Below are 17517 nucleotides of genomic sequence, written 5' to 3'. Positions count from 1 at the left end.
TTATTGATGAGTTAGAATGTCAAACTATGCATCACCTTCCTTCCTCTTCACAATAATCTCCTACTTTGTGTTGGTGTCTCACACAAAAGTCTCAATAAACTACAGAGGTTGAAGTTCAAGAATATAATTAGTTTTGCCAGGCAGTGTGCTGACATAAAAACTTTTAGTAAGTGATTTTAAACTAGGAAAGTTTCAGTCACAGCGTAAAAAAAATTGGTATGTTATATAACTGTATTTATTTTCTGACATATTCTACATGCCTATATGTATCAATAACACATACACATGAAGCTTTGCTGCTGATTGGTCAGACGTGGCAAATGACAACTGGCTCCCGGAGCTGCATGCAGACGACCTCATCAATGTATAGAGAGTTGGTTTTGATGTTGATGTTGTCCTGCAGCTCCATCTGACAGCGAACCAGCGCCCTCTGTTCCTCCTCAGACAGAGCCAATTCCTCACGCAGTCTAACAGAACAAAATAAAAAACAAACAACCATGTCATGACAGGCTCTGAAGTACAATTTTTATGAACAGGAACTCTGAAAAAATCTATGAAAATAGAAAAGGGACGGTGGGTTTCCAGTGATATTCCAGTAAATGTGCTCTGTATTTCTTTGAATCCTGTAGTACTCACTTTAAAGCTCTAGAAATGTTAGCCATTGAGACATTACTTAGCAATACTTAGCAGATGGTAGAAACAGGGTCGAACCAGAGATTTGACAGAGATTTGACATGATTTTAAGATATAAAACCTGAGTCCAAGGCTATCCTAAACTTTCTACCTGAAGATTCAGCCAAATAACCAAGAGGCTGGAGGATAAGCTTTATTTTTACAATTACTGTACTATTTGTGGAGCCAAGAATAATATTATTTATGTTTCGTCTTCATTGAACTATAGAAAATTTCTTCCAGACAAGCAGCTTTTAATTTACCATAGTAAAATGTACCGTTTCAAAACTTAATTTTGAAGATAAAAGAATTGGATATCATCTGCATAGCAATGATGGAAAATATCCTTAAAAGATGACAGTATTGGGCCAAGTAGAAGCAGGTACAATAGACACAGCAATGGCCCCAAAACAGAACCGAATGTCAAATCGAACAGGACAGGGAAGGGATCTGTAAATACATAGATCTAACACAAAAGTTTTCAGAGAGCTGACAACATTTGACAGAGGATAGATCAAAACATGTTCATTACATGTTTTACTTGGATTACTTTAAATCCAAGTAAGCTGTTGTTGGCCACAGCCCCAACTCAATGTTTACACTCACATGTGAAAATACCTGCAATCAGATACACAATTATGCAACTGTACAAATTTGAAAAGCAGAAGTAGAGCCTTCTGCACAACCAACCACAAAAAGAGTGCATCAAGTGGCTTCTGGATGGTAAGCCTTCTGGATGGTAAGTCAACAACAAAACTCACGACTTTTTTAGTAGTCGTTATAGAGCGCATGTAGCAATAAAACCAGCTGACCAAACATGCTGGCACTTGGGTTGTTAAGTAATGGGCTGGGTTCTGCTGGGGTTGCTAGTTGAAGGGTAATGCCTGCTGATTTGTGATGTTATGTTCGAAAGACTTTTGAAATGGCTCACTTTCCAGACACCAAAAAACACTTGGGTTGTTTTCAGAAGCAAATGGAAGTACACTAACAACAGCAATTAACATGTATCGTATTGTAGGACTCACTTGGCGATGTGAAGGTTGAGCTGCTCAACCTCGGCGAGGAGTTGGACCTGGGGTGCATCGAGACACTGCTCTTTGCCAGGCCTCTCTTTGCGCAGAAGAAGCCGGGCCTGGGCCAAACTTAGGAACTGTTCATGCTCTGCGATGGCTGCCAGCAGATCCTCTCTGATCTTCTGAAGGTTGCCGATCTCACATAAGACCTAGAGAGCAGTACTCATAATTTTAACCATAAATCCCTGCCATCTCAAAGATACCAAATTAGACAATAAATCTAAAGCAAGATGCAAAAACAGTATCGGGCCAAGTAAATATACTGTGTCTTTCTTTGAATACGCAGTACAAATACTTACTATAAATCACTATTACTTCTTGATTTTGTCTTATTGTTGATATGTTTCTATTAATTTTGTTGATACTTCTCTTTTGCTTCTGGCGATAAACAACAATCCATAACTGTCCTGCACCTCAGCTAACTGTTGGGTAGTTATGGATTATTCTAAAACAAAAGGATGCATTTCCTTTTTCTGGTTACAAACAAAGAACGAAAATGTTTCTGCCCCATCCACCTTCTTGTGAGTCCACAAATTATCCATTTACACCTGCACGTGATTGGTGGTATGTCTCCACCATCTGATTGCGCATCTGAAGACTAAATGTTTTGGATGAGGAGTAGTTTTCAAATGAAGCAATAGATTTTAGTTTAGGTTTTGGTATGTACTTTGACTGAGCCATTTTAACATCCCCCTCACCAGATCACCTCGCTGCACATATTTGCTTTGATCCCTTTCAGCAGTGGCCTTCAATTTGATAAATTTTGGAATTGCACAACTAATAGTTGTCCTATTAGACACTATACTAATAGAGTATCTCTGCAGCTGCTCCAGTGACCCACAGTTCTTTTGGCTGCTATTCTGACTAATGCACATCTTGTCAGTTTTGGTGAAGAGCGAGGTCTCTGTAGATTAGAAGCCAGGCCATCCTCTTCTTCTGATCTTGTGACCGCATATAGAGCCCTACCTTCGGAAGCTTATCTTCCAGTTGGGTCTTGGCAGCCTTGAGCAGCTGAATGTTGAGCTGGAAGGCTTCATTAGTATTCCTGAACTGTTTCTGCATATCATCAGCCGCCTGCGCCAGCAGAGACTCCACCAGAGCACGCAGGGACAAAGAGTTATTCTTCTGCTGCTCCGCCCTGGCTATGTTGAGGTCTGAGATGTTCTCCCACTGCTTTGGGGTAACTGTTGCGCTGGAAAAGGGAAAGGAAACCATAAAAACAGCTTGGACTGAAAATACTTCATGATCTTCACCTGAAATCTTGACCAGTTTTGAAGACTTATAAGTCAAGTCTATAAACACAAATATATTAGGCAACTCTCAAAAGACGTTGAGAGATGAAGTTATAAAGTACCACCTTTTCAGTCTACCTAAGGATTCTCCAAATCGATCAGACTGTGAGGTCTTTTCCTGTAAACAGACTTTTAAGTAATCCCCAGATTTTATGTCAGATTTAGTTCTGGAGACTAAGATTTACTTTTTCTCTTCTGTCGTTATTGTCAAGAGGATGTGGATGCATTCTTGGACTCATTGTGGTGCTAAAAAATTTTAAAACTCCTCTTCATCTTCATCTTTTAGAGACGAGAAAGTTTCAGGTCAAAACCGACTTGGAAGAGTTTATGATTTTATTCAACTTGACAGAAAACACAAGTTTATCTATTAAAAAAAAGTTATTCCACAGTAAAACACTATCTCCACCATGTTTCCCTGTAGGTGTGGTGTTCATTTAGTGTCCACACACAGCTCTTGAAACCATTGTCAAAAAGGTCAAGTTTGCTTTTATTAGACCATAACATATTCTTTCATAATGTTGTGGGGTATTCTATTTAAAATATTTTAAACATTTTGTACCCTTCTCCTATGTGACACTTCTGAACAATTAGTTTCTTTTCATCTCTTGTCAATCTGGAAAACTTCATCTGCTTGTTTGATTTGATCCAGTTGTGCTGCAGCAATGAGGCATCTACAAGTTTCAGCTGTCAAAGACACCCATGGTGTAAATTAAGTTCATAGGTGTGCACTCTTATACAACTGGGTTACTGCTTTTTTTTTTTTTACATTTTTTATATTTCCTGCACAAACACACACATCCTACCCCTAGTGGATGTATTTTTCCGTTGAATTTTACCGAACAAATGTTAGATTAAATGTGGAATAGATAGTTTGTTGATCACTGTCTAATTCTTTACATGACAACGTTATTTTAGAAAGCCTGTGCGCAGGACCTGGCTCTCTCCAGGTACTCTAACTTCCTCCCACAATAGAACAATGAAAGGGTTACTTTTTTATTAGCGTAACCTGTTTCCTTGTGTGCTGTTCTGTTGCATTTTGATCAAATGTCCAGTCCTGTCCAAACCCTCACAGCTCACCACCATATCAGGCAGGTATGAGAAATTAAGTATAGAATCATGGATGGATGACAAATGTTTGTAACATTTTGTCTGTAAATTCAGATTTTTACCTCAAGCTTGTTATGGGCTTACTATTTTGTGTAATAGGTGCATTAAAATTAAAACAATAAAGAGGGCTTCAAATAACAGGCTTTAGATTAACTACACTATAGTATTTCTTGTTTTCTGGGAACAACAAGAAGCTGATGGTTTACCTTGACAGCATAGTGATGTTTTTCTTTGGCATTGGGTTATTAGGGATTGTCTGCATGGTCATCAAGGCACAAGAGTTGTCAATGTTTTGAGCTTGAAATTTCTCCTTCAGATCCCGTTCTAAATAGAACTTAGCAGACCTGTCCAGACTGTAGTAATAAAAGAAGATCAGCGTCATTTCATGTTCCTGTTCATGAAATGTATACTCATTCAGTAGTATCATTATAGGACAACACAATACACAGATATTAATCAGAGTTCTCACCGTATCTGCTCAGCAATCTGCTCTAGCACAATCTGAAGGAGACCTGACACTTCCTGTAACATTGAACATTCTTTCAGCAGCTCGGCGTCCACCGCATCATGCACCCTGTCAGAAGGGGCCCGTTTCCTTCTGCAAGGCACATAGCAGAACATTTTCACTCAACAGCGAGGCGTTTAAGCTTGAAGTTACTGAAATTTCAGGACAGCTGTCAGAAGCTTAAGACAGAAAAGAGAAAGGTAGGCCGTTTGCTTCTGATTTAGTGGTTTCACCTCGCCTCCAGACAGAGAAGAGTGACTTTCATTGCATCTTGGTACATCGCCAGGGCCTTCACCACTCTGCTTTGTAAGGCTTCAAGGGCATCAATCTCTGGAATAAGCTCTTCAAGCTTCATCTCCACCTCCTTCCTTAAAAACTGAATATCTCTGACCCGCTGATCTGAACACCAAGGAGAGAAAAGAAAAAGATCACAGCTCAATTACAAGCAAGCAATTTCCTTTAATTCTAAACATGAGCCACCACAACCCCATCATTTCCTACTTACCAAGGCGCTTACTGTCACCATCTTGCATACGGATACATGCGCTCTCAGACTCCGACATGAGCCTCTTGCACTCTGCTCGAAAGAGCTCAGAGCGGTTCAGGACAACCTCAACATTGAGGAGATCAGGTCCATCAAATTTCGGGATAGTCACGTCTAGGACAGACATGGTTCTGAAGAAAGATAGATGGCAAGGAGAATGTCAGAGGAGCGGATAACAGAAAATACAATTATTAATGGTAAAATATAAATAATTTACCTCTTTTATAACTGGGTTTTTAGATGTTAGGGAAAATTTAAAAATAATTTGGTCTTTACCTGGTCTTAAAATTATTCTAATAAATTTTAAGTACCAGTAAATAAAAACACAATGGATTCCACTATGCCATTATTTATTACACAAAACATAAATATCATGTCAGTACTCTTAGAAAAGGACTATGCAGGTACTGCTTTCAGGGCTGAAACAACTAATCTTCAATTAATTTAGTATTCCGTTCATTTGAGTATGCAGACTGAGAACAGGCTGTTTGCTGAAAGAACAATATGCAAAAGAAATTTACATTTTTCATTTAAGATTAAAAAAGCCTTTGTAAATTTGTTCTACTCAGAATTCCTGCCCAGGTAATAGTCAGAATATTCGATAGATTAATCAATTAATCAAATAATCATTTGTTGCAGCCCAAATGACTTTTTAGAAAAGGGTCCCAGAAGAAAGCTTTGTCTATAAAACCACTGAAGCAGTCCTGCAAAAAAAAAAAAAAAAAAACTGTGGAAAACAACAAAACGAGAGACTGAGAGTTTAAGTGACAGACTGAAATGCACTTAAAACCTTATCCTGACTGCGGGGATTCTGTTATGTGTTTTCGAAAGGACTAAATAACATACTGTTTCAGAATACTTAAAACCATAAAACACATTGAACTTTATTTTCACGCCCGAGTTTTTATTCTTAAACAATTAAAAAAAACAAAAACCGTTGACATTAGCAACAAGTCACCCACACCTGAACCTGTTAGCTAACCAGTGCTCTTTAAGAAAAAAAAGTACAATTTTCATCTCGACATTAATATAAGTTTATGAATGAATAAGTTGCTGTGTGAAACGCACCTTCTTTCGCGCAGCTGAAACAAACAAAATGTAGCGGATATCCCGCCGACTGCAGGCACAAATTAACAAAACAAATGGTTACTATGGCAACCGCTCGGGACAAGCTAAAAGCGAGATTCCTCCGCGGGCAGCACTGCGGCGCTGCGTTTGACCGCCGCGTTTTAACTGCATGGTGCGTTCAAGTCAAGTCGTACACTAGCCCATCAACGTTGAGACAACTCTAAAACGATTAAATCTTTTTTTTCTCTCTCTCGTCAACGGTCATTAAAGGTGTTTTACTACAAGTTTCAGCTGTAAACTTGTTTCACATGACATTATTGAAGATCGGTTCTGTTAAATGATCGAAATCTGAGGTGTTGCTATCCATGGTACTGGACAGTCCGTTTGTTTAATTGGAAAGAAAATATTCTAAGCTGCAGCAGAATCACAATGAAACTTTAATGGCTTGTTAATTAAACAGTTGAAAGGAAAGTGATTCAATTTTAAAGCATTTTAAAAAGCGGCCACTATATTCAGACAAATATTAATTAAGTGTATTATCTCATTTTTTTTATCAATCAGTTTAATTGGTTTATATTATGATTCTTTAGCAGGTTTTTTTTTTCTGAATAGGCTACATCAGTTCTCTGACATTTACCAAGTCATGTCCCCACATCATTTCCATCCTGAATGCTGTTATTTACCATCTGTGTTAATAGAACATAAGTTTTTGTTTAGTATTTAAAGTGTTAACTCTTTATTACATTCCTAGATTATCTAAAAATTGTGCAAAAATTACAGTAAGTGAGCTCAAAGCTGATTAAAAATGCCAGTTACCAGTACATGTTGTACATTGTCCAGCATAAATACCAACAAATGAATAAAACCAAGACAGTATGGAATTATATAAGTTTTATTTTTGAAAAGATTTTTTACAGTACATTTGGAAAGAAGCAGCTGACAAAAAAAGTCAAAACAAGTTCCAGAGAGCTGAGATATGGCTCTAAGTTTATAACAGAAAGACCAAACTGAGATCTGAAAAAATAAGCAATATAGATGTCAAAAGATTAAACATAAGGAACTGGTGATGAAGAGGTCAAAGTTACGGCAAGCAGCATACAGTTCAGTTTAGACAATAGCTTTGAAGGCACTTGATGAATTTGCCACATAACATATGCTGAATAAAATAATGACAATTTTTAAATATATACTATATATATATAGTCGTACACTATGTTATATAGTGAACACTATATTTTATATAGTGAATAGATATTCACTATATAACATAGTGAATATATATATATGTTTAAAAACATTAAACAGTGCAAAAACATTCATTAAGTTTACAGTGATGCCACAATCTACATTTAAAGGGAATGATTTTGATATTTTCTTTTAAACTCCTATGGGCTGAAGTTGCAAAGCTGACCTGTAGTCATTGGAAATGGATCCAACTAATAAAACAGCAGTTCAGTTCTCAGTGAACAACTGGAGATCTTTAAAATCCAAACGGTCAAATTGTCTTTGTACAGCAGCTTGTCTCTAATATCAATAATCACAAATAATTTAAAATCACAATCACATCTAGCTTTCACACAACAGCAGTGATTTTTTTCATGACAGTACACAGAAGCAATGCAGAACAAAAACTTCACATTTTTCTAAATGTTTCACACTTTCTGCACACTTTATAATTTAACAAAATAATCTCTTTTTTAAGGTTATTTTCTTCAATGAGAGAAGATGCTGTAAAATGAGGAATCAGTGCTTTTCACAAGCACAGACTGGCTCTCAGAAAAAGCATAAAATTGCTGAAAATGTGAAAAGTTTACATATAAATTGGTGTAATTAAGATAGCATGGAAAGAGAACAGTTTGCTTCCCAATTCCCTTTTCCAAGCTGACTGGAAGTTTGCTGTCTTCTAACAGAAGCCGAGCTTAAGCAGAAAACCTGCCATAGTTTCTTCGTCCCTGAGCTGCTCTAAAGGAAATTCTCCAACATCCTTCATCTTTACATCTATAAGATATTGGACATTTACCAGGTAGCTGGTCTGTCTACCAGAAGATCATTCATTCCAGAAAAATACACCAACCACAGAGGTGTTGGCGTCAGTCGGGATGAGATTCCTAATTTGAATTCTGAGCTGGAGGTCAAGAAACCGGGCCAGTTAAGGTCAGATCATTTGTTCCACATCTGGGAGCAATTTGCTTCAAAAGTCTTCATTTCTTGCTATTCTGTCCAGTCCATTGATCCTCTCAGGAAACAAGCCTTCTGCTACAGCTACCTTGGACTCTTGGACCTGAAAATACAAAAAAAATAAATAAATAAATAAATAAAGAAAGAAAGAAACAACACTGAGTTTTAGGCGATTCCTTGGAAAAATTTAGAAAATTTGAGTCGTAAAATGTTCCTTTATGGAGGGTTTTTGTAGATGTCACCAACTCAAATGAACAAAAGGAAATACTATATTTTATATAATAGCGCCATGCATTTTTTTTTCCACAGAATGCATGTTGTATTGTACTGGTTGGCAACAGAAGTGAGCTAAAGGCACAGACAAAAGTCATCCAGCCAAGTGCCGATAATTTACACTTATCAATGAAGATGAAGAAAAACCACAGAGCTGGCAAGGATTTATTAGCAACTTAATCGGTGGCATCCTTAGTAGCCTCAAGTCCGAATATAATGAAGATATCTCAATTTTTGACTAACAGAAAAGTCCCATGAAAAAAATTATGGGACTTTAATATGGGAGATTAAACAGACTAATGAGTATTTCAGATCAACTTACCGGTATGTATTTTCTAAGGAATTTAAGACATTTTAAGGTCTTAAGTTTGGATACATGATTTTCAGACTTTTTGAGGATGTGTGAACACCCTGCTATGAGTGCTCAGCTGACAGTAATCCAGTAGAAATATTAATAACTAACATATTGAAGAATTATGTCCCCAAATCAAAACATTCCAAAAGCACAATCATTTCATCAATCCTAATTTAATGCACACTTTCTTTCATATTAATGCATGATTTTGTTGATCACTCACCTTAAATGGTTCACTAATTCCAATGATGGACCGCAGTTTGCTGCTATAGTAACACAGGACACACTCTCCCCCCCTAACCGGGATTTCCTCTTTACCCATGAACACCTAAAAACAACAAAAGAGTAAAACCCCTCTGCAAACATTTCTACTCAGGCTCAGCAACACTCCAAGCTTCTTTAGCTCCTACCTGCATCACTTTGTCGTTAAAGGCCACTTCATCGTCTTTGACCCATGTGTAGGTGATGTAGTCCGACATGCTACTGAATCCAACCTGAAATCCAGACATGGAGTGAGTGAGGTTGAAACAGAAACCTTAATGAGCTGCTGGTGGACGGATAACCTTGTAGAGCCCGATCCAGTCCCAAGAACTGGATGGGAAGGGCTGCAAGGGGTTGTAGAGAACAATGGAGTCAATGTCCGCACTCCAGTCGCCTTCTGCATGCAGACTCACAAGAGGAGTTCGGTGCATCCTTGTCAGCTTTAAGGATAAAGATACCAAATTTAATGGGTGTTTAACTATTAAAGACAATCATTATAAAGCAAGATTATACCAAACAATGTGTATTTATTCATACCTATTGTCAAGATTACAAAAACAAAGTTCATCTTCATTTTCATCTCGTCTTAAAATGACTCAAAATCACAAAGTTGTCTGAAAAATTCTCTGATTTCCTAACTGGGAAGTCTGAATCTGGGGGACCTTAAGGTTAATTTTTCCAACTCAGAAGTCAGAATTTGTTGGGTTCTGAATACATATGGACTGCAGCTCATCTGTAGGTTAAATCTCATATTTTCAATAGCAATTCTTGTCATTTCTATGAATGCAAAAAGAGGTTTCAGTTCACGTATGCAGCCCTTACTTTGGTTCCAAAAACAGAGGCCCTGAGCTCAAACTGTATTAATGCAGAATGAAGACACAAAGCAAGAGAACTGAGCTCTGATTCATCAATTTCTTCCCGCTTGATGGAGTTTCTCACCTCCAGGGTGAAGATGCCGATCACAGGTTTGTGGTCACTGATGCTGTACTCCATGTTGCTGGTGTATAAGTCCTGCCGGACCTTCAGAGGATATTCCTCCTCCTCTTTCAGTCGACTCCTCTCCTTTACATCGTTTTCATCTTGCTCGTCATTGGATTGGAATTTGGGTCGGACCCGCCACAGAATCCGGTCGGTCCAGGCAGGTTTTCGCTTCTTACCGCTAAACAGGTGATCACAGACAAAACAAGGAAGGAAAATGTCAATTTGGCAAATAAAACAGTGCTTGACACTTGTTTACAAGTTTTTGTAAACAAGAACTTGTTGAACCTGTTCATGTTTGATGAAATGACAACCACAAACTTTATGCTTTGGTAAAGATTTCAGGTGATCAGCCAGCACATAGCGGTGCAATATTATAGAGGCGAAAGAATAAAACTTTGTCTATATTGACATTTTTCTCCATCAAATATTTGAATCTTTTATTTCTGTTAAGGCTGCAGATATTTAAAACATGTACAACATATTTATTTCCCATCTTTGTGTAGCCAACTGCTTGTTTCCACTGTTAGATACAAAAGCAAAGTATTCAACCCTGAATAATGCAGAGAGCAGCATCAATATTTGTATCCACTCAAGGTGTAATCTTACAATCACTCCTGTTAACATTATGAAACTCATACAGTCACTGGTCAAGAATTGCTGCAACCCTTATTTCTGTCCACACATGTTAGATATTAAGCCAGCCATATTAGAAAACATGCTTCCTTTTACATGAACAATTATGAAAAGTAGCAGTATGGTGGCAAACAGTGAGGGTTAACAGAAGGCAATACAGGTAACGGATACCAATGATGCTTCACAATCCATATTTCTTATACAAATAGCATTTAACATGTAATCCTCACAAAAATTTAGGAAAATTTGGCTTTGGGGTGAAATATGTAGAATATGGATCTGTGTTGCAACCTGCTGATGATGACCTAAACTCAATTTAATTCAAGATACAATGCCACTTTTAGTAGGAGGTAAAAGTGGTACATATGCACATTAAAGCATGGTTAGATGAATTAGGTACAGCTAAATACAGAGCCTAGCTAAAGCATTCATATCTCTCAAACCTTTTTGAAAGCTGCAGTATGAAACTTTTATAAAAATATATTTTTTTATATATTTCTTAAAACTTTCACTATGTCCTGATGGCATACCAAGACATAGAACATCTGTGAGAAAAAATGAGCTCCTATATGTCCTCCCAGTGCTGCTATTGCTGGCTGCAGAAATACACTGTTCAGTCAGAAACAACCAATCAGAGCCAGGAAGAAGGCCTTAGCGCTGTGCTAAATGTGATCATGGTGGAGAAAACAACTTCCTGTCACAGGAAAACAGTTTATCCTCCATCATCGGTGGCCATGCTAACTAGCCTGAGTTTTCAGGCTCTGGTGTAGGAAAGGAGTGTAGCCCAGCAGAGAGCAACAGCGCTGAGATCCTCCTCCTGGCTCTATTTGGTTGTTTCAGACAGACTGTTGTATTTCTGCGAACAACAGTAGGACCACAGAACGGAGGGAGAGGAGCACAATTTTTCAGATTATCTGTCAGGACATAGTAATAGTTTTAACAAACATGTAAAAAAAACATTTTTCATAAAAGGTAATTACTGTTTATTTAAATCTGATTTTGTCATGTTACAGCAACAAACTTTAATGTAAATTTGAGCCCAAAAGTATTCATACCCCTGGCAGATTAGGCTCTTAAGAGCATGTTGGAAAAACAATAAAACTGCTTGAAAAGAGTAAAGATATTTAATCATTTAAAAATAATTGACCTGGTTTTATTTACAATTTACTAAAAATGTCACGTCAATAATAACCTATAGCCTTATAAACAATATATGGCAAGATATTTATTGGCACTATAACAATGAAGGCCTTTCTATAATTCCTGATCAGGAGTCTGACTGGGTCACTCAAAAACTATTACCATTGCTTCCAGTCAGAGGAAACATGCTGGTAAAATGAAATGACAACTAAAACTAAATCTGCAACGAATATGAATAATTTTGGTCTTATCTGTATCTGTGTTTATAAATTGTGTTTATAACATGGTGAAATGTGGAAGAGTTCAGGAGTAGCAGTGACTTTAGAAGGTTCTGTATTTCAGGAAAATGTGCATATGACTGGACTTTAGGAACGCTTACATAAAGCCAAACCATGTTGTGTAGAATCTGTAAAGTTAAAAAGACGCGAAGATAAAATGAACACAAATTGGAAATAAAATTATGATTTTAATTATCATCATGATTTCAATCTGAGTACCTGCTGTCATAGGTATCTGAGTTCAAGTCAAATTTGTATGTGGGCTGAAAGTCCAGTGGTCCTTCTTCAAACTCCTGCAGCAGCTGTTCCTTTTTCTTCAACATGATCAGCTGAAAACACAAGTTTTTTACACAACATCATCATAGTTAGCGAAGTACTGATGGATGACCCCTGGATTTTCTCACAAATACGAGCTGAAAGACCGTGAAAAAGTCCAACCTGGTCATGACTCCAAAGCAGGTTGTAGGTTTGGTTGTTGATACACGAGCGGACAAAGTGCATGCCATGGTCCTGGATCCTGAAGTTGAGATCTCCAAACCAGAATACTAACCTGATAAGAACGACAGCAGAAATGAATAAAACATGTTACCTATGCTGTTTGAGCTATGTGTGTTTTCTCACCTGTGGTCAATTATTCTTGGAGCTTTCTTGCAATCGAAGGTCTGTGTGTTCATGATGTGCTCAAACTCATCCACCCTTTCATTTGCATAGTTCATATGAGCAGCCAGGTGGCAGTTGAGGAAGCAGAGCATGTGTCCATAAAAAGACAGACGAACCGACACACCGCCTTTGTTACCCTGACAGACAAACAGGAAGAGAGAGAAATAAAACAGTCAAACATGCAGGAGTAAGAGTAAAAACATACGGAGCACTGAAACATACAAAAATTTCCTTCTGCATTTTTGGTTCACTTCATGAATCAAACAGAATAATAAGGATGCAGTGTGGTTTTAGGAACTATTGTACTAAAAATGTGAAACTTCAAGTGTGCATTTGAAAATGTGCTCTCACATTTTTCACATTAAGTTTTTTATGTATTTAACAACAAATAGTGACACATTACTGTTTTCAAACACTCCTGGTGAGAACATCACTGGATTCAGAAACAGCTTAGGCCCTCTTTTTACCCGATTATAAAGTCCTAATAAGAGTATAAATACAAACTAGTGTGTGCGTGTGTGTGCGTGTGTGTGTGTGCGTGTGTGTGCGTGTGTATGCGTGTGCGCACACGCGTGCATGTGTGTGTATGTGCTTCAATTCAAAACTCAATTTGAATTAAATTGAAATTTTCTGTGTGTATTTACTGCTCACCCAGTAACCAAATATGCCAGTGCGGGTGTAGGTGGCCTGGATGTCTCTGATGAAGGGGACGTGCTCCAGTTTGGAGAAGAAGAGCAGCAGCAGACCCTGCATTCTTATCGATGACAGCTGAAACATTTTGTTTCACAACATATACAACCCTTAGTTTGAAAGCATTCACTGTTTAGTAAGACGATTAATAATAAGACAGTAAGCAGTGTAGTAAGAATACTATGCAGAATATGTCCATTAGTTGGTGTATAAAGAAAATGTACCTTGACATAATTTAACGGAGCTAGTGTGGAAATAAACAGCTGACTCCATGGGTCGTCAAATATCATGTCCGACACAAACCTCACTGGTCCTGAGTACACTTCCTGCAACCTGCGCACATACAGGTATGACTGTCAATCTGCCATATAAATACACACAAAATTGTTGGTACCCCTCTAGCAATGATGGAAAAATCCATCATATCTAGATGATGGCCACAGAAATAACTTGAAAGCAATAAAAGTAATAATAAATAAAAATGTACTGAAAATAGCCTATGGAAATTTGACATTGTATATGAATTTCAACTGAATAATTTTAAAAAACAAACAGACCTATAACTTTATTGTTGCTCAATCTTTTGAAGCAATCACTGAAAAAAACTATTTCTGTAACTCTTAATGAGACAGCAGTGCATGATTTTCATTGCTTCATTTTTATTACTTTAGTCAATTTCAAGTTATTTCAGTGACCTCTGTTTTTTTTTATTCATTAACAAAGGCCTACCAACAGTTTTGCCATTTGTACAACTATGAAAAAGAAAACTTCAGCCATACCCTATGACATAGAGGTCAGGAGTCTTTGGTGAATTCAAGTGGAGAAGTGAGGCCACATCATCAGGAGGACCAGCCGTCGCCACGTTCCACGTCACCATGTGAAGTCTGGAAGATGGAAAAAAAGATCATTCTGCTTCCACTTATTCGTAAAACTTTTTGGGTCAGCGCTTCTCTTTAACCACCAACCAAAGAAAAGCTCATCAAACCTGAGCGTGAACGCTGTTACAATGGCAGCAGTGAGATACCGCTGCTGGAAGTAAATCAAGCTGCTACAGTTTATTCAGACTCAACTCAGAGCTACAAATTGAAGAAAAATAGAAGAAGTTATGAAGGAGAAAAAAAGACTTTTGTTGAGAACAGAAAGGGGCATAGATAAAAAAAAAATAAAAAAACAGAGCAAAAATATTTCTCTAAAAAACTGATCTCTGCGTTCAGCTCCTTATTGTTCCACCTGAAGTTGTCCTTTTTTGGCTTGTTGGCTCTCTTGGCACAGGAGAGGAAGGCACTATCCAGAGTCTTGATCATTTTCTGGTGTAGCTCGGTTTTGGGGTCCAGGTCATCCACGCAGGTCATCAGCTGGTTTAGCCGATGGCGCAGAGCCAGTTTGCTCGCTGTTGACTGTGTGGCATCAGAAGAGAGGGTGTCACTTCGGAGGCGCCCCATGGTTCCCAGCAGACTGCTGATTTCGTCCATTCTGGCTCAAGATGCAAATCCAGTAACAACTCCCTGAATCCCCCACTGAGAAGGTTCTAAAGTTACCTGAAGCACTCAGTGAAAAATATTAAAAACGGGTTGATTAAAGAGTGAATCAAGGGAAACAAGAGTGCTTTTAGTGTAGAATCAAACCACTAAAGGGGAAGTGGAGAAAGCCCAGGCTGAGTAGCTGGGCAGGGAGATTAGGGAATTGGCTCATTTGTCTACAAGTCGTCTTTGTGCTCTGAACTCTACCTCTAATCTCACTGGAAAATGTCCCAACAATAGGCCTATTAAAATAATTGAGAAAGCACATTGCAAACGAGATCAGAACTGCTCCTGCCTCAGCTAGACGGCAGCACGCTGGCCGGTTGTTTCACTCCAAATCCGCATTAGGTGTATGTTGTTGAGCAACCTAATCCGCCCATCAGAATGCAGTAGAGTGGTAAATAGTGCTCCGGGTTTAGAGTTACAACACATTCAATCCTACATGACTCACGCAATTAGGCTTTTTAAAGAGATCCCTGCAGTACCAGGCACGGCTCAAAGAGCAGATCCACTATTTACACCAAAACCTTTGAGAGAAGAAGGAGAACAGCTTCATGCTGACACTTGATGAAGATACTTTTTAACTTGGTGCTACAATGTAAAGTAGGATGTCATGATGAAGAGTTTTACCCTCACCTACCCTATGATTATGACATCGAGATCACAACAGAAATAACAAGACCATGAAAAGAGCTTCGCCAGTAGAAAATAAAGCATTAAAAAGAGTCAGCTGAGTTGGTTCAGACATCTGATCAGGATTCCTCTGACAGTCCGGACTCATCTCAAAAGAAGAAGATCCTATGGGAGGTCCAGAACTCAGTGCAGGGAAAACATTTTTGTGACCTTCTGTGAAGCCCCTTATGCTGATGGGTAAATGGCAAAAAGTGATTTCTGTTCAATCACAATACTGTAAACAGAGTGATCCTTGGTGAACATCCCAAATTAAGCAAAGAACAATGGATGAACAAATAGATGGATCCATGGAGACCCTTCTTGCAACTTCAAGGTCTTAAAAGATCTAATGCTGACAGCTTAGTACTAAATATAGCAGCAAATACATGGCTATAAGTATTGCTGTGGCTAAAAATTCTTAATTTTGTGCAATTTTTTAAATACATGTTTACCTTCGTGTGAGCCTCCATGCTTCAATCCTGGTGTTACACCTGAATTTTTCCACCGTGGGACAATAAAAGATTTCTATTCTATACGTGCAAATCATAGGAAGTATTTCAAGTTTGTTTAAAAGATTCTAAAACATCACAGAAGTGCTGCAGGCAACATAAAAGCAATAAACAACAAAAAAGAAAAGTAAGATTAACTTTCTGTTTGAGGGGATATGCACCAAGCATCATCTCATTTCACCCAACACTGTTAACCAGGTAACACTTTATACCTGGTTTCTAACTTGTGCCAGATCCACCTTCAGTATTACAGAGCAGAACATCAATATGACTTGATTGACTTGTTCATTAACCGGAAGAAGATCCTACCTGAATCTTTCACTTTCCTTCTCCAGTGGCTGATGATCATCTGGTTTCTCCTCGTTCTCATCCATCCTCTCTACACCTAGCAGCACCAGATGTAACAGTTCAACTCCAGATTCGTCATTGGAAACAGCTAATCAGCCAATATCAGACCTTTTATTATTTTTTCTTGAATTCTGTAAACTTATTTATTACAAACCGTTGGTTCCAAATCCTCTGGTGATGTGCTACTGTAACGAAATACAACGCTAGCTGCATTGCGCAGCAAGCTAAAGAGGGCCCTGTTTTAAATTAAGTACTAAATACCCGAAGCAACGAGATGCACCAGATGTTATATTATCACGTTCAACCTGAAAGGGTTTGGTCATATTTATTTTGGCTTTAAAATCAACTTACACGAAGGAGTACAACAGTCAGAAGCCGCAGAAGTGCAATGTTGTTGTTGTTCCCGCCCCTAACCGGAAAGCAGGTAGTTTACTTTCAAAATAAAAGACTTCCTCTAAGAGCTGCTTCTTCTATACGTCAGCGTGTTGGTCATATTGTGAGTTGCAAGGTCGTTTACTATCTAATAGATGTGTGTAGTCTGGATTTCACAAATAAAAGAGGTAACAAACATCTGGATTTAATTATTTCCATTTATCGGTTTATCTAGTTCTTGTAACACTAATGTTGGTGAGATTTGTAAATATGCTTTAATGTTGAATCAACTTTTTTTTACGCAAGCAGGGAATGATTGTCTGCTCCTCTTAATATGATTCTTCCAGAATTCAATGTCAAACTACATGTTGCCAATGAAAAATGTA

General features: G+C 38.0%; 2 protein-coding genes across 3 annotated transcripts; both read right to left on the bottom strand.

Moving 5' to 3' along the window:
- Positions 1-217: 217 nt before the first annotated feature.
- Positions 218-6382, bottom strand: tekt1 (tektin 1). The gene is made up of 8 exons (XM_055028255.1): positions 6262-6382; positions 5155-5324; positions 4883-5048; positions 4614-4742; positions 4351-4497; positions 2712-2937; positions 1698-1894; positions 218-467 (listed from the first exon to the last, which is right to left on the bottom strand). The coding sequence occupies exons 2-8, from the start codon at positions 5318-5320 to the stop codon at positions 308-310; spliced, it is 1191 nt and encodes a 396-aa protein (XP_054884230.1). The 5' UTR covers positions 5321-5324; positions 6262-6382; the 3' UTR covers positions 218-307.
- A 762-nt stretch (positions 6383-7144) lies between these two features.
- LOC129358961 (inositol polyphosphate 5-phosphatase K-like) lies at positions 7145-17507 on the bottom strand. Of its 2 annotated transcripts, XM_055028253.1 has the most exons (13): positions 17111-17507; positions 16721-16796; positions 14490-14594; positions 13935-14043; positions 13672-13788; positions 12982-13157; positions 12799-12910; positions 12580-12689; positions 10268-10487; positions 9631-9768; positions 9478-9561; positions 9291-9395; positions 7145-8542 (listed from the first exon to the last, which is right to left on the bottom strand). In XM_055028253.1, the coding sequence occupies exons 2-13, from the start codon at positions 16783-16785 to the stop codon at positions 8453-8455; spliced, it is 1431 nt and encodes a 476-aa protein (XP_054884228.1). In that variant the 5' UTR covers positions 16786-16796; positions 17111-17507; the 3' UTR covers positions 7145-8452. The 2 variants fall into 2 exon arrangements, with proteins under 2 accessions (XP_054884228.1, XP_054884226.1); XM_055028251.1 differs by lacking the exons at positions 16721-16796; positions 17111-17507 and adding an exon at positions 14941-16699.
- Positions 17508-17517: the final 10 nt, after the last annotated feature.

The sequence above is a fragment of the Poeciliopsis prolifica genome, unplaced genomic scaffold (assembly GCF_027474105.1).
Source record: "Poeciliopsis prolifica strain line A6 unplaced genomic scaffold, Auburn_PproV2 SCAFFOLD004, whole genome shotgun sequence".
Classification (NCBI taxonomy): domain Eukaryota; kingdom Metazoa; phylum Chordata; class Actinopteri; order Cyprinodontiformes; family Poeciliidae; genus Poeciliopsis; species Poeciliopsis prolifica.
Note: the sequence above shows the minus strand (reverse complement) of the source record. Positions and strands in the feature narration are given on the sequence as shown.

Coding starts and splice junctions, on each gene's coding strand:
- tekt1 (XM_055028255.1), bottom strand. CDS start 5,320: ATGTCTGTCCTAGACGTGACTATCCCGAAATTTGATGGACCTGATCTC. Junction 4,498..4,613: donor CAGATTGCTGAGCAGATACG/GTGAGAACTCTG, acceptor TTATTACTACAG/TCTGGACAGGTCTGCTAAGT. Junction 468..1,697: donor CTCAACCTTCACATCGCCAA/GTGAGTCCTACA, acceptor TTGTTCTGTTAG/ACTGCGTGAGGAATTGGCTC.
- LOC129358961 (XM_055028251.1), bottom strand. CDS start 15,182: ATGGACGAAATCAGCAGTCTGCTGGGAACCATGGGGCGCCTCCGAAGT. Junction 14,595..14,940: donor CCAAAAAAGGACAACTTCAG/GTGGAACAATAA, acceptor TCCATCTTCCAG/ACTTCACATGGTGACGTGGA. Junction 9,562..9,630: donor ACTGGATCGGGCTCTACAAG/GTTATCCGTCCA, acceptor TCTGGATTTCAG/GTTGGATTCAGTAGCATGTC.